The sequence below is a fragment of the Somniosus microcephalus genome, chromosome 34 (genome assembly GCF_052327205.1).
Source record: "Somniosus microcephalus isolate GS21.2 chromosome 34, FLI_Smic_1.0, whole genome shotgun sequence".
NCBI classification, from domain to species: Eukaryota; Metazoa; Chordata; class Chondrichthyes; order Squaliformes; family Somniosidae; genus Somniosus; species Somniosus microcephalus.
Window position 1 is genome coordinate 17,495,333 of NC_141020.1, and position 15,682 is coordinate 17,511,014.

The 15,682-nt window shown below is 45.7% G+C and overlaps 1 protein-coding gene across 25 annotated transcripts in view; it reads left to right on the forward strand.

Annotated features, from left to right (window-relative positions):
- LOC147096834 (heterogeneous nuclear ribonucleoprotein L-like) overlaps positions 1 to 15,682 on the forward strand; it is a 69,102-nt gene that overhangs the window by 31,537 nt on the left and 21,883 nt on the right. For 8 of the 25 annotated variants that reach the window (XM_085973485.1, XM_085973489.1, XM_085973488.1 and 5 more), the window contains exons 8-14: positions 1,910 to 2,217; positions 3,426 to 3,550; positions 3,646 to 3,847; positions 5,642 to 5,699; positions 8,026 to 8,046; positions 13,051 to 13,071; positions 15,603 to 15,623. In XM_085973485.1, the coding sequence (XP_085829611.1) occupies positions 1,910 to 2,217; positions 3,426 to 3,550; positions 3,646 to 3,847; positions 5,642 to 5,699; positions 8,026 to 8,046; positions 13,051 to 13,071; positions 15,603 to 15,623 (756 nt within the window). Of the gene's footprint in view, positions 1 to 1,909; positions 2,218 to 3,425; positions 3,551 to 3,645; positions 3,848 to 5,641; positions 5,700 to 8,025; positions 8,047 to 13,050; positions 13,072 to 15,235; positions 15,508 to 15,602; positions 15,624 to 15,682 lie in introns of those variants that run through there. The other 17 variants (XM_085973487.1, XM_085973492.1, XM_085973497.1 and 14 more) reach the window with 6 other exon arrangements.

Below are 15,682 nucleotides of genomic sequence, written 5' to 3' on the forward strand. Positions count from 1 at the left end.
GCATGTTAAAAGATTACTAACACCCTTGTGTTAAACTTTCTTCATTATGCATATATTGGAGTGCCTTTTTTTTGGACAATCGAGTCTGCCTCTGAATTAGATAACTTCCGCGGTCCCTCATAAATGTTGTCGCAGGGGCTATTCAGAGTTTGACGATGGCCTGGCCTTCAACTGAGTTAAAACCTCCATTAGAATTTGATTTTTAAATGCTTGAAGTTGGTTCAGATTTTCACTTGCAACTTTTAAATGGTTAGTTATTTCAACCTAAATGCCCAGTTTTTGGTGTGGGACCATAACGACTATCCTCTGTTGTGGTCTATGATTCTCTGATCAGATTGGTGTAGCTAAGCACATGCTTGGGGATCCATCTCCGTCTTTGCCTCAGCTCATCCGCTGCTGAAACCCTCATCCCCGCCTTTGTTACCTCTAGACTTGACTATTCCAATGCACTCCTGGCTGGCCTCCCACATTCTACCCTACGTAAACTTGAGATGATCCAAAACTCGGCCGCCTGTGTCCTAACTCGCACCAAGTCCCGTTCACCCGTCACCCCTGTGCTCGCTGACCTATATTGGCTCCCGGTTAAGCAATGCCTCGATTTCAAAATTCTCATCCTTGTTTTCAAATCCCTCCATGGCCTCGCCCCTCCCTATCTCTGTAATCTCCTCCAGCCCCACAACCCCCCCGAGATATCTGCGCTCCTCTAATTCTGCCCTCTTGAGCATCCCTGATTTTAATCGCTCCACCATTGGCGGCCGTGCCTTCAGCTGCCTAGGCCCTAAGCTCTGGAATTCCCTCCATAAGCCTCTCCGCCTCTCTACCTCTCCTCCTTTATGAAGCTCCTTAAAACCTACCTCTTTGACCAAGCTTTTGGTCACCTGCTCTCCTTATGTCGCTCGGTGTCAAATTATTTGTCTTTTGATATCGCTGTGAAGCACCTTGGGACGTTTTACTACATTGAAGGCGCTATATAAATACAAGTTGTCAGAAGAGGGTGCGGATGATCAAATGTAAAAGAAAGGACGTGCGTTTTTTCAATCGCCCCAAAACACTTTGCAGCCAATTAATTGCCTTTTAATGTTGCATAGAGAAACGAGGCAGCCAGTGTACGCACAGTAAGGTCCCACAAATAGCAGCAAGGTAAATGACCAGTTGATTGGTTGAGAGGTAAATGTTGCCTATGAGAGCTCCCTGCTTTTTGTTGAAAAAGTGCCATGGGATGTTTTACTTCTACCTGCACATGTTTAACATAAGCACCTCTGACAATGAAGCACATCCCTCAGTACAGGAAACTCTCGATTTACCGGCACCTGAAATAACCGGAAATCTCTGTTAACCGGCAAAATTCAGGAGTAGGTTCAGGTAAGTTTGACTTCATATTAGTGGCCGTTCCTGGATCTGTGGCCGTGTAACCGGGGTTGCTGCACCTGTTGCTATGCAACAGGGACGCTAGGTCTGTGGCTGGGGTTCCTGCACCTGTTGCTATGCAACAGGGAAGCCTGGATCTGTGGCCGGGGTTCCTGCACCTGTTGGTATGCAACAGGGAAGCCTGGACCTGTGGCCGTGTACGGGGCTCTCGTACCTTTTACTATACCTCTCTGTAATCCGGACTTTTTGATAAACCGGCACCCCGTCGGTGCCGGATAAAAAAGAGTTTCTTGTACTAAATATTGGTCTAGATTATGTGCTCGGCTCCTGGAGTGGGGCTTGAACCCGTGACCACCTGACTGAGGCGCGATTACTGCCACTGAGCCAAGCTGATGCGCAGTAGTGATCATGTGGTTCCCAAGAACCAGTCATATCGCCCAACAGGGGCAAGACCACCAGCTCAGTTTTTATCCTAAACTGGCATATTCTTTTGCTTACTTCAGTCGTGTTTCTGACCATGTATTTGTTTCGCTTTGGCCAGGTCGTGGCTACCCTCCATCGTACCACGGCTTTTACGATGAAGATGATGACTATGCTCCTCCACATCATTACGAAGGCAGGGGAATGGGTCCTCCACCACCGCCACCTCTAGTGGGAGGTCCTCGTAGAGGTCCACCTTCACGGCGCTACACCCCTCAATATGGAGCTCCACCGCCACCACCTCCACTCCATGCCGATTACGGTCCTCTGGCTGATAGTCCAGTGCTGATTGTTTATGGGCTAGATATGAAGAAGATGAACCCAGACAAAGTGTTCAGCATCTTCTGTCTTTATGGCAATGTGCATAAGGTATGTTTGTCTCGACTTGTCTATCACGATGGCTTTTTGAAAGTCTGAAATTGGTTGTGGCTTGCTCTTTTGAGTTTATAGCCACCTCCTTTTGTTCCATTATTAGTTTGGGAGACTTTACAGTGAGTCTCAAAATTGCACTGCTGTGACATCTCGATCCACAAGTGCAGAAAACTGCCATGGAATCATATAAGCTAAGTTATTGATCCTATCTATGATCTTGGGCATATTTGTGATAGATATAGATGTACTTTTGAACAACGTTCCCTCTAAGCTGCGTGGCCGCGCAACCCCGGGACTGGCTTTTCTGATAAATTTCTCGCGTGTACGAATCTGTGATTGGGCCATGCAGCCCCTTAAAGGGGCCGTGTGCGCACACAAAAAATATGGGGGAACATTGCTTTTGAGATGTAGTTATTGCTGGATGTAGTTGGGGAAAATGTGGCAGCCAATTTGCACACAGCAAGATCCTACAAACAGAAATGAGATGCACAACCACAGAATACAAAAGCAAAATACTGCAGATGCTGGAAATCTGAAATAAAAACAGAAAATGCTGGAGATACTCAGCAGGTCAGGCAGCATCTGTGGAGAGAGAAACAGAGTTAACGTTTCGGGTCGATGACCTGACAGTCTTTATCAAAACTGAGATGAGGTGAAACTTCTTCACTCAGAGGGTAGTAAATCTATGGAATTTGCTACCCCAGAGAGCTGCGGAAGCTGCGACATTAAATAAATTTAAAATGGAGATAGACAGTTTCCTAGCAGATAAGGGAATTAGGGGTTACAGGGAGAGGGCAGGGAAGTGGACGTGAGTCTAGATTCGGATCAGCCATGATCCTATTGAATGGCGGAGCAGGCCCGAGGGGCCGTATGGCCTACTCCTGCTCCTATTTCTTATGTTTCTCACTCCACAGATGCTGCCTGTCCCGCTGAGTGTTTACAGCGTTTTCTGTTTTTATTACACAACCACATCATCTGTTTTACTGATGGTTGATGGATAATTGTTGGCCAACTGTCGGGAGAACCCTGAAGTCCGAATTTGTCCTCAAATTTCCTGATGTTTTTCTGACTTCTCCCCTCCCAAGGTGTGGTGTAGCGTGAGAAATTGCATCACTGTACCATCAGAGTTCCAATTTTCGGCCTTTTTTTAAAAAAAAGAAGCACATTTCAACTGTGCATTAAAGACTATAAATCTGTATCTGCAGGTTAAATTCTTGAAAAGCAAACCTGGAGCTGCCATGGTGGAGATGGGGGATGGATTTGCAGTAGACCGGGCCCTCACATGCCTAAACACCGAAAACTTTCTGTTTGACCAGCATATAAACGTGTGGTAAGAAAACTGTGGCGTCTGTGGTTCTTGGACCCAGTAATTTTGCCCGATATTTGTGAATGTGTTGTTGAGGATTGTTTTCCAACCCTCCGCAGTGTATCGAAACAGAAGGTAATCGTTCCTGGCCAGTCGTTTGAGTTAGAAGAGGGCTCTTGTAGTTTCAAGGATTACTCAAACAACCGAAACAACCGCTTCACAAATCTGAAACAAGCTGCCAAAAATCGAATTCAGAAGCCCAACAACATGCTGCACTTCTTCAGTGCTCCTCCAGCCATTACAGAAGAGATATTCCACCAGGTTTGTATTTAATATTTTTTTTTTCTCTGAGATGTATCTCTTGTGGAGGCAGCAGGCGTCTACTTAGCAGTACAGGAAACTTTCGTTTAACCGGAGGTTAAATGTCCGGAAAGCTCTATCTACCGGCAGAATTCAGGAGCCGTTTCCTATAAGTTCTTTTACTTCTCGTTGCTTTTTTTTTCCAGTCAGGCTCTGCAAGCGTCTGGCTGAAGCTGTTGCTTAGCTACAGAGACGCTTTTAAGCTGCGCGGACTGTTTTGAAGCTGTTGCTAAGCAACAGGGTTTGTTGATTCACACGGAGCTGAAAAGCTCCGTATGTTTCAACATTAGCGCTGGTTTGTACGGCAGTTTTGATGGGACGGCAACAGCTCGGTCCCGTCGGTGCCGGATATCGGCAAGTTTCCTGTACCTTGTTCTCAAAATTACGGATGCCAAGCAGCACAGGATTGAAAGCCCCCAGCCTCTGCCATGGCGCACCAATGCACTGGGCCATTGTGCTCCCTCCCGAGGCTTAAGAATACAAGAAATAGGAGCAGGAGTTGACCATTCGCCCCCTCGAGCCTGCTCCGCCATTCAATAAGGTCATGGCTGATCTTCTACATCAACTCCACTTTCCCGCACTATCGCCATATCCCTTGATTTCCCTAGAGTCCAAAAATCTACTAATCACCGCCTTGAATATATTTACCGACTGAGCATCCACAGCCCTTTGGGGTAGAGAATTACAAAGGATCACAACCCTAGATTTCCCACTGATGTTGGCTGCTAAATATAGCTATTATTCTCACAAGACTAATCTCGGAGAATGATGATTTTCAGTCTCCTCACTCTGATTTGTTGTTTGAATCTGGAGGGAGGAATATTTTTACATTGTAACCAAATGATCATTAAATGGATTTCAGGTCTAGTGCTTTTTAGTATGTGCACCTTAACGTGGGGAAATAAACCTAGAGTACGTTCTGTGCCTTTGCTTCCCTCAGAACCTCCTCTAGGGATGTTTAACATGGAGGCAGGCAGTAGATCGCCATCAGCAGGACATTTCCTTGGCCTGAAACCATGAGATTTCATGGGGTCTGGAGTCTCGTGTCGTCGACTCCCAGGGGCTGCATCCATCCGACTGCTGAGTCTTTATCCGCCTTTGATGCCCTTGCTTGATACTTGCGGTCACACTTCTGCAATCCATGAGTGTTGGGAGGCAGACCTCATAAGAACATAGCAGGAGTAGGCCAATTGGCCCCTCGAGCCTGCTCCGCCATTCAATAAGATCATGGCTGATCCAATCTTGGCCTCCACACCACTTTCCCGCTCTCTCCCCATAACCCTTGACTTCCCCTGTAGTTCAAGTGTCTGCCAATCTCCACTTTGAATATATTCAGTGACTCCGCCTCCACAGTGCTCCAGAGTAGAGAATTCCAAAGATTCACGACCCCCTGAGAGAAGAAATTCCTCCTCATCTCCGTCTTAAATGGGCGATCCGTTATTCTGAAACTCTGCCCCCTAGTTCTAGATTCCCCCACTAGGGGAAACATCCTCTCAGCATCCACCTCTCTCTCTCGCACCCTAAAATGGGTCAATTACTGCTCCAGGAGACACAGTAGTTTGAGTGCGAGGGTGGCTGGGATATAACAAGTGGTGCCTCTACCGAGCAGGTAGGGAGACTAAAGTGCAGTTTTATATTTGCTTTGCATTTGATGTTTGCTTGCTCCATATGTCCGATTTCCTGGGTTGTGTCTGTTCCGCAACTACTGAATGTCTGTGCCGAGACCAGGCTGGTAAATTTTCACTTTATTTCCAGATATCCGACAAAGTTAGTGTGAAGAAGCCTAAAAGTATTATATTTTTCAGTGGGAAAAGTAAGTGACTTGTTCTAAGAATTCCTTTTTTATAGCTCGGGTTAACCTTGGAGCAGTGCTGTCGCTCGGATTTCAATAAAACTCGAGGAATGATCGGGCAATGTGCCCCCTAATTTATATTTTGGGCTGCGCGGCCCATTCAAAATTTGTGCATGCGTGAAATCTCCCACTGACAAGCCGTTAAGCGGCCTGCACGGGACCTGCAGACCGCTCAGCTTAGCGGAACGTTGATGGCAGGTGCATGATATTTTCACAGAATGCACTGTTAGTATTCTAACCTTCAGTGAGACACCTTTAAATTTTCCCCTCCCAAACTTCGGTTTTAAATTGCCTGCTATGCTGGGAATAATTTGAGAGAGATCCAAAGCATTGGTGCAACATTCAAGCATGTTGGTTTATTTTTTTTTTCCTTTTTACAGGAAGCAAAGGTACCAATCTGCTATATAAGCTGGTGTTAGCAGTGTAGTCATGTAAGAATGGCCTCCTTACATAAGAACATAAAAAATAGGAGCAGGAGTCGGCCATTTGGCCCCTCGAGCCTGCTCCGCCCTTCAATAAGATCATGGCTGATCTTTTACCTCATCACTTTCCTGAACTATTCCTTGATTCCCTTAATATTCAAAAATCTATCGATCTCTGTCTTGAATATACTCAATGACTGAGCCTCCACAGCCCTCTGGGGTAGAGAATTCCAAAGATTCACCACCCTCCGAGTGAAGAAATTTCTCCTCATCTCAGTCCTAAATGGCCGACCCCTTATTCTGAGACTGTGACCCCTGGTTCTAGACTCCCCAGCCAGGGGAAACATCCTCCCTGCATCTACCCTGCCAAGCCCTGTAAGAATTTTGTATGTTTCAATGAGATCACCTCTCATTCTTCTAAACTCTAGAGAATATAGGCCTAGTCTACTCAATCTCTCCTCATAGGACAATCCCCCCATCCCAGGAACCAGTCTGGTGAACCTTCGTTGCACTCCCTCTATGGCAAGTATATCCTTCCTTAGGTAAGGAGACCAGAACTGTACACAATACTCCGGGTGTGGTCTCACCAGGGCCCTGTATAATTGCAGTAAGACGTCTTTACTCTTATACTCAAATCCTCTTGCAATAAAGGCCGACATACCATTTGCTTTCCTAATTTCTTGCTGTGCTGTACTATTCTATGATTCTAAGCGGTGTTTTATTATCTACGAGATATATTGCTGTCTTTCTGTCAGGTATACTTCATGTATTAATGTATCATGTATTGGCTGCTAAATAACAGCTATTATCACAAAACTAATCATGGAGAATGATGTTCTTCAGTCTCGCCACTCTTTTTGATTTGTTATTTGAACCTGGAGGGACAAATACTTTACATTATAACCAAAGATTTGAGTTGTCTGGATCTGGAACGCTCGACCTGAAAAGGTGGTGGGAGCTGATTCCATCGATAATTTTAAAAGGGAGTTAGACGGGTTCTTGAGGATGAGGAACTTGCAGGGTTACGGACAATAAACCGGAATACGCACGACTGCTCTTTCAAAGACCCGGCACAGGCGCGACGGGCCGAATGGCCTCCTTCTGTGCTGTAAGTTTCTATAAATCTTTTAAAAAAAAGAACATTAAATGGATCTCTAAGGACTTTTGCGATTTTATTTTTTCAGTTCATAAATGCACTTGTCAATGTTTTTAAAGGGGAACTTCAATGCACTTGCCCCAATCCTCTGTAGTTTTTCTTTTCCGTGCTCCACAGAAGGCTCTGTGTCCATGCACTTTAATGGAGCAAATGCAATAGATATGAAGTGAGATTTGTTGCAATGCATCTACTGGACAACTGAGGAAACTATCTGCATTCTACTTTTGGGCAGTTTCCTGCTGTAGTTTAGCTCATGTGATTTGAAGAATTAGGATCTTTAAATAAGCCTGACAAAATAAACTCTTCTCATGATATCTTAGTAAATTTGTTTCCCGAAATGCACAGACCTGATGTCCAACGTTCCCTGTAAGCTGCGCTTTCTGCACGGCCGGTTTCTTTTAATGCGTGGTCCCTTTAAATTTCTGCGCATGCGCAGTACTTGCAATGTAAAAGCCGGTGAGCAGCCTGCGCGGGACCTTTCAGATTACTGCGCGGCCAGGCGCGCTGCACCCTAGCAGGAGCATTGCTGATGTCCCCTTAGTAGGAATTATTCCTCATACTTGCCTGGCACTGTAGTTTTGTGTAATAGCATATGTGCTGTAGGTTGTATATGAATTCTCTTGGGTGGGCGGGGAGGGGGAAAGCCTGCAGTTGACTAAATGTTGTGTGCTCTCTTTCATGGCCTTTGGCATTTTCCAACCTGTTCCAGCTGGATCAAAAGGAAACCAAGGTAGGCCCCAACTTCATTTTCCTTTCCCAATATCGTCTGTTTTCCTGCGGTGGAATTTGAGTTTTAAGTATTTACCAGGCGGGGGGGCGGGGTGTGGGGAAGTAGGATGTGATGGATTACAGATGATAGCTGATCGTGTCATTTTAATCCAGTGATCTGGATTAATAAAGATTTACTATTTGTAAACCATATAATCCGTGCTGCTGGAAGCTGGTGTAAGGGCGGATTCCCATCGGGGTGGGGAGGAGGGTGTGTACACCAGCATTTATTGGGGCACGGTAATTTAACACGTTCTGAAATGGGTGTTGGCTACAAATTAATTCTACAATTAATTTCAGAGAGCCAGCACAGGCGCGACGGGCCGAATGGCCTCCTTCTGTGCTGTAAGTTTCTATGAATCTAAAAAAGAATGAACATTAAATGGATCTTTGAGGACTTTTGCGATTTAATTTTTTCAGTTCATAAATGCACTTGTAGAAATGTTTTTAAAGGGGAACTTCAGTGCATTTGCCCCAATCCTCTAGTTTTTCTTTTCCGTGCTCCACAGAAGGCTCTGTGTCCATGCACTTTAATGGAGCAAATGCAATAGATATGAAGTGAGATTTGTTGCAATGCATCGAGAAACATAGAAACATAGAAGATAGCAGCAGCAGTAGGCCATTCGGCCCTTCAAGCCTGCTCCGCCATTCAATGCGATCATGGCTGATCATCCAAATTCAGTACCCTGTCCCTGCCTTCTCCCCATATCCCTTGATCCCTTTAGCCTCAAGAAATATATCTAACTCCTTCTTGAATATATTTAATGAATTGGCCTCATCTGTTTTCTGTGGTAGAGAATTCCACAGGTTCACCACTCTCTGGGTGAAGAAATTCCTCCTCATCTCAGTCCTAAATGGCTTACCCCTTATCCTTAGACTGTGACCCCTGGTTCTGGACTCCCCAACCATCGGGAACATCCTTCCTGCATCTAGTCTGTCTAGTCCGGTTAGAATTTTATAAGTTTCAATGAGATCCCCTCTCATTCTTCTAAACTCTAGCGAATATAACCCTAATCGACCCAATCTCTCTTCATACATCATTCCTGCCATCCCAGGTATCAGTCTGATGAATCTTCGCTGCACTCCCTCCATGGCAAGAACATCCTTCCTCAGATAAGGTGACCAAAACTGCACACAATACTCAAGGTGTGGTCTCACCAAGGCCCTGTGCAACTGCAGCAAGACATCCTTGCTCCTGTACTCGAATCCTCTCGCTATGAAGGCCAGCATACCATTTGCCTTCTTAACCGCCTGCTGCACCTGCATGCTTACCTTCAGCGACTGGTGCACAAGGACACCCAGGTCTCGTTGCACTTCCCCTTTTCCCAATCTATTGCCTTTCAGATAATAATCTGCCTTCCAGTTTTTGCCACCAAAGTGGATAACCTCGCATTTATCCACATTATACTGCATCTGCCATATCACCCAACCTGTCCAAATCGTACTGGAGTTTCTCTGCATCCTCCTCGCGGCACACACGCCCACCCAGCTTTGTGTTGTCTGCAAACTTGGAGATATTACATCTGGTTCATTCGTCTAGATCATTAATATATATTGTGAATAACTGGAGTCCTAGCATCAATCCCTGCGGTACCCCACTAGTCACTGCCTTCCACTCGGAAAAAGACCCGTTTATTCCAACTCTTTGCTTCCTGTCTGCCAACCAGTTCTCTATCCAAGTCAGTACCTTACCCCCAATCCCATGTGCTTTAACTTTGCACGCTAGACTCTTATGCGGGACCTTGTCGAAAGCCTTCTGAAAGTCCTAATACACCATATCCACTGGTTATCCCTCATCTATTCTACCAGTTACATCCTCAAAAATTTCCAGTAGATTAGTCAAGCATGATTTACCTTTCGTAAATGCATGTTGACTTTGGCCGATCCTGTCACTGTTTTCCAAGTGCATCTTTTATAATGGACTCTAGCATTTTCCCCACTACTTCCCCAATATTAACTGGGATAGTCAGAGTGTGAAAGGCTCAGAGGGTGTAGAATTCTTAAAGTGCATCCAGGAGAGCTTTTTGAGCCAGCATGTAGAAAGTCCTACAAGAGAGGGGGCGGTACTGGACCTAATTCTCGGGAATGTGGCCGGCCAAGTGGAAAAAGTGCTAGTAGGTGAGCACTTTGGTGATAGTGACCATAATATGGTAAGATTTAAGGTGGCCATGGAAAAGGACAGGGATGGGCCGGAAATAAAGGTTCTAAATTGGGGGAAGGCCGATTTTAATAGGATAAGGCAGGATCTGGCCAAAATGGACTGGGATCAGCTACTTGTAGGAAAATCCGCATCGGAGCAATGGGAGGCTTTCAGAAGGGAGATTGAGAACATACAATGGCAACATGTTCCCGTAAAGGTCAAGGGTGGTTCCAAAAACCACAGGGAACCTTGGATGTCAGGGGATATACGGGAATGGATTAGGAAAAAAAGGAGGGCTTTTGGTAGATACAAAAGGCTAAAGACGGAGGAAGCCCTAGAGGAGTACAAAAAGTGCAGGGGGATACTTAAAAAAGAAATTAGGAGATCAAGGAGGGGCCATGAAATAACACTGGCAAGCAAAATAAAGGAAAATCCGAAGATGTTTTATAAGTATATTAAGGGTAAGAGGATAACTAGGGAAAAAATAGGGCCCATTAGGGACAAAAGTGGCAATCTGTGTGTGGAGCCGGAAGATGTAGGAGGGGTTCTGAATGAATTTTTTGCGTCTGTTTTCACTATGGAGAAGGACGATGTAGACATAGAAATAGGGCGGGGGGACTGTGATATGCTCGAACATATTAACATCGAGCGGGGGGAGGTATTGGCGGTTTTAGCTGGCCTAAAAATGGATAAATCCCCAGGCCCGGATGAAATGTATCCCAGGCTGCTGTGTGAGGCAAAGGAGGAGATTGCGGGGGCTCTAACACATATATTCAGGACCTCTCTGGCCACAGGGGATGTGCCAGAGGACTGGAGAACCGCTAATGTAGTACCATTATTCAAGAAGGGTAGTAGGGAAAAACCGGGGAACTACAGGCCAGTGAGCCTAACATCAGTGGTAGGAAAATTATTGGAAAAAATCCTGAGGGACAAAATGTGTCTCCACTTGGAGAGGCAAGGATTAATCAGGGATAGTCAACATGGCTTTGTCAAGGGAAGATCATGTCTGACTAATTTGATTGAATTTTTTGAGGGGGTGACTAGGTGTGTGGATGAGGGTAACGCAGTGGATGTGGTATACATGGATTTCAGTAAGGCCTTCGATAAAGTCCCGCACAGGAGACTGGTCAAGAAGGTAAGAGCCCATGGAATCCAGGGTGCCTTGGCACATTGGATACAAAACTGGCTTAGTGGCAGAAGGCAGAGGGTGATGGTCGAAGGTTGTTTTTGTGACTGGAAGCCTGTGGCCAGTGGGGTACCACAGGGATTGGTGCTGGGTCCCTTGCTGTTTGTGGTCTACATTAATGACTTGGATATGAATGTAAAGGGTATGATCAGTAAGTTCGCGGATGATACAAAAATTGGTAGGGTGGTAAATAGCGAGGAGGGTAGCCTCAGTCTGCAGGACGATATAGATGGGTTGGTCAGATGGGCGGAACAGTGGCAAATGGAATTTAACCCGGAAAAGTGCGAGGTGATGCACTTTGGGGGGACTAACAAGGCAAAGGAATACACAATGAATGGAAAGACCCTAGGCAAGACGGAGGGTCAGAGGGATCTGGGTGTGCAAGTACACAGATCCCTGAAGGCGGCGGAACAGGTGGATAAGGTGGTAAAAAAGGCATATGGGATACTTGCCTTCATTAGCCGAGGCATTGAATATAAGAGCAAGGAGGTTATGATGGAGCTGTATAAAACACTGGTTAGGCCACAGCTGGAATACTGTGTGCAGTTCTGGTCGCCACACTACAGGAAGGATGTGATCGCGTTAGAGAGGGTGCAGAGGAGGTTCACCAGGATGTTACCAGGGCTGGAGCGCTTCAGCTATGAAGAGAGACTGGGCAGGTTGGGTTTGTTTTCCTTGGAGCTGAGGAGGCTGAGGGGGGACATGATTGAGGTGTACAAAATTATGAGGGGCATAGATAGGATGGATGCTGAGGAGCTTTTTCCCTTAGTAGAGGGGTCGATAACTAGGGGGCATAGATTCAAGGTAAAGGGCGGGAGGTTTAGAGGGGATTTGAGAAAGAACTTTTTCACCCAGAGGGTGGTTGGAGTCTGGAACTCACTGCCTGAAAGGGTTGTGGAGGCAGAAACCCTCACAACATTTAAGAAGCATTTGGATGTGCACTTGAAATGCCATAGCATACAAGGCTACGGGCCAAATGCTGGAATATGGGATTAGATTAGACAGGGCTTGATGGCCGGCGCGGACACGATGGGCCGAAGGGCCTCTATCCGTGCTGTATTACTCTATGACTCTACTGATGTCAGGCTTACCGGTCTATAATTCCCCGTTTTTTTTCTCCACTGGACAACTGAGGAAACTATCTGCGTTCTACTTTTGGGCAGTTTCCTGATGTATTTTAGCTCGTGTGCATTGAAGAATTCGGATCTTTAAATAAACCTGACAAAATAAACTCTTCTCATGATATCTTAGTAAATTTATTTCCCCAAATGCACAGACCTGATGTCCAACGTTCCCTGTAAGCTGTGCTTTCTGCACGGCCGGTTTCTTTTAATGCGTGGTCCCTTTAAATTTCTGCGCATGTGCAGTATTTGCAATGTAAAAGCCGGTGAGCGGCCTGCGCGGGACCTTTCAGATTACTGCGCGGCCAGGCGCGCTGCACCCTAGCGGGAGCATTGCTGATGTCGCCTTAGTAGGAATTATTCCTCATACTTGCCTGGCACACTAGTTTTGTGTAATAGCTTATGTGCTGTAGGTTGTATATGAATTCTCTTGGGTGGGCGGGGCGGGGGAAAGCCTGCAGTTGACTAAATGTTGTGTGCTCTCTTTCATGGTCTTTGGCATTTTCCAACCTGTTCCAGCTGGATCAAAAGGAAATCAAGGTAGGCCCCAACTTCATTTTCCTTTCCCAATAGCATCTGTTTTCCTGCGGTGGAATTTGAGTTTTAAGTATTTACCTGGCCGGGGGTGGGGAAGTAGGATGTGATGGATTACAGATGATAGCTGATCGTGTCATTTTAATCCAGTTATCTGGATTAATAAAGATTTACTATTTGTAAACCATTTAATCCGTGCTGCTGGAAACTGGTGTAAGGGTGGATTCCCATCGGGGTGGGGAGGAGGGTGTGTACACCAGCATTTATTGGGGCACGGTAATTTAATACGTTCTGAAATGGGTGTCGGCTACAAATTAATTCTACAATTAATTTCAGAGAGCCAGCACAGGCGCGACGGGCCGAATGGCCTCCTTCTGTGCTGTAAGTTTCTATGAATCTAAAAACAAATGAACATTAAATGGATCTCTGAGGACTTTTGCGATTTTATTTTTTCAGTTCATAAATACACTTGTCGAAATGTTTTTAAAGGGGAACTTCAGTGCATTTGCCCCAATCCTCTAGTTTTTCTTTTCCGTGCTCCACAGAAGGCTCTGAGTCCATGCACTTTAATGGAGCAAATGCAATAGATATGAAGTGAGATTTGTTGCAGTGCATCGAGAAACATAGAAGATAGGAGCAGGAGTCGGCCATTCGGCCCCTCGAGCCTGCTCCGCCATTCAATGAGATCATGGCTGATCATCCAAACTCAGTACCCTGTCCCTGCCTTCTCCCCATATCCCTTGATCCCTTTAGCCTTAAGAAATATATCCAACTCCTTCTTGAATATATTTAATGAATTGGCCTCCACTGTCTTCTGTGGCAGAGAATTCCACAGGTTCACCACTCTCTGGGTGAAGAAATTCCTCCTCATCTCAGTCCTAAATGGCTTACCCCTTATCCTTAGACTGTGACCCCTGGTTCTGGACTCCCCTGCCATGGGAACATCCTTCCTGCATCTAGTCTGTCTAGTCCGGTTAGAATTTTATAAGTTTCAATGAGATCCCCTCTCATTCTTCTAAACTCTAGCGAATATAACCCTAATCGACCCAATCTCTCTTCATACGTCATTCCTGCCATCCCAGGTATCAGTCTGATGAACCTTCGCTGCACTCCCTCCATGGCAAGAACATCCTTCCTCAGATAAGGTGACCAAAACTGCACACAATACTCAAGGTGTGGTCTCACCAAGGCCCTGTACAACTGCAGCAAGACATCCTTGCTCCTGTACTCGAATCCTCTCGCTATGAAGGCCAGCATACCATTTGCCTTCTTAACCGCCTGCTGCACCTGCATGCTTACCTTCAGCGACTGGTGCACAAGGACACCCAGGTCTCGTTGCACTTCCCCTTCTCCCAATCTATTGCCGTTCAGATAATAATCTGCCTTCCTGTTTTTGCCACCAAAGTGGATAACCTCGCATTTATCCACATTATACTGCATCTGCCATATCACCCAACCTGTCCAAATCGTACTGGAGTTTCTCTGCATCCTCCTCTCAGCACACACGCCCACCCAGCTTTGTGTTGTCTGCAAACTTGGAGATATTACATCTGGTTCATTCGTCTAGATCATTAATATATATTGTGAATAACTGGAGTCCTAGCACCAATCCCTGCGGTACCCCACTAGTCTCTGCCTTCCACTCGGAAAAAGACCCGTTTATTCCAACTCTTTGCTTCCTGTCTGCCAACCAGTTCTCTATCCAAGTCAGTACCTTACCCCCAATCCCATGTGCTTTAACTTTGCACGCTAGACTCTTATGCGGGACCTTGTCGAAAGCCTTCTGAAAGTCCTAATACACCATATCCACTGGTTATCCCTCATCTATTCTACCAGTTACATCCTCAAAAATTTCCAGTAGATTAGTCGAGCATGATTTACCTTTTGTAAATGCATGTTGACTTTGGCCGATCCTGTCACTGTTTTCCAAGTGCATCTTTTATAATGGACTCTAGCATTTTCCCCACTACTGATGTCAGGCTTACCGGTCTATAATTCCCCGTTTTTTTTCTCCACTGGACAACTGAGGAAACTATCTGCGTTCTACTTTTGGGCAGTTTCCTGATGTATTTTAGCTCGTGTGCATTGAAGAATTCGGATCTTTAAATAAACCTGACAAAAGAAACTCTTCTCATGTTACCTTTGTAAATTTGTTTCTGCAAATGCACAGAACTGATGTCCAACGTTCCCTGTAAGCTGCGCTTTCTGCACAGCCGGTTTCTTTTAATGCGTGGTCCCTTTAAGTTTCTGCGCATGTGCAGTACTTGCAATGTAAAAGCCGGTGAGCGGCCTGTGTGGGACCTTTCAGATTACTGTGCGGCCAGGAGCGCTGCACCCTAGCGGGAGCATTGCTGATGTCGCCTTAGTAGGTATTATTCCTCATACTTGCCTGGCACACTAGTTTTGTGTAATAGCATATGTGCTGTAGGTTGTATATGAATTTTCTTGGGTGGGTGGTGGGGAGGGGGAAAGCCTGCAGTTGACTAAATGTTGTGTGCTCTCTTTCATGGTCTTTGGCATTTTCCAACCTGTTCCAGCTGGATCAAAAGGAAATCAAGGTAGGCCCCAACTTCATTTCCCTTTCCCAATATCGTCTGTTTTCCTGCGGTGGAATTTG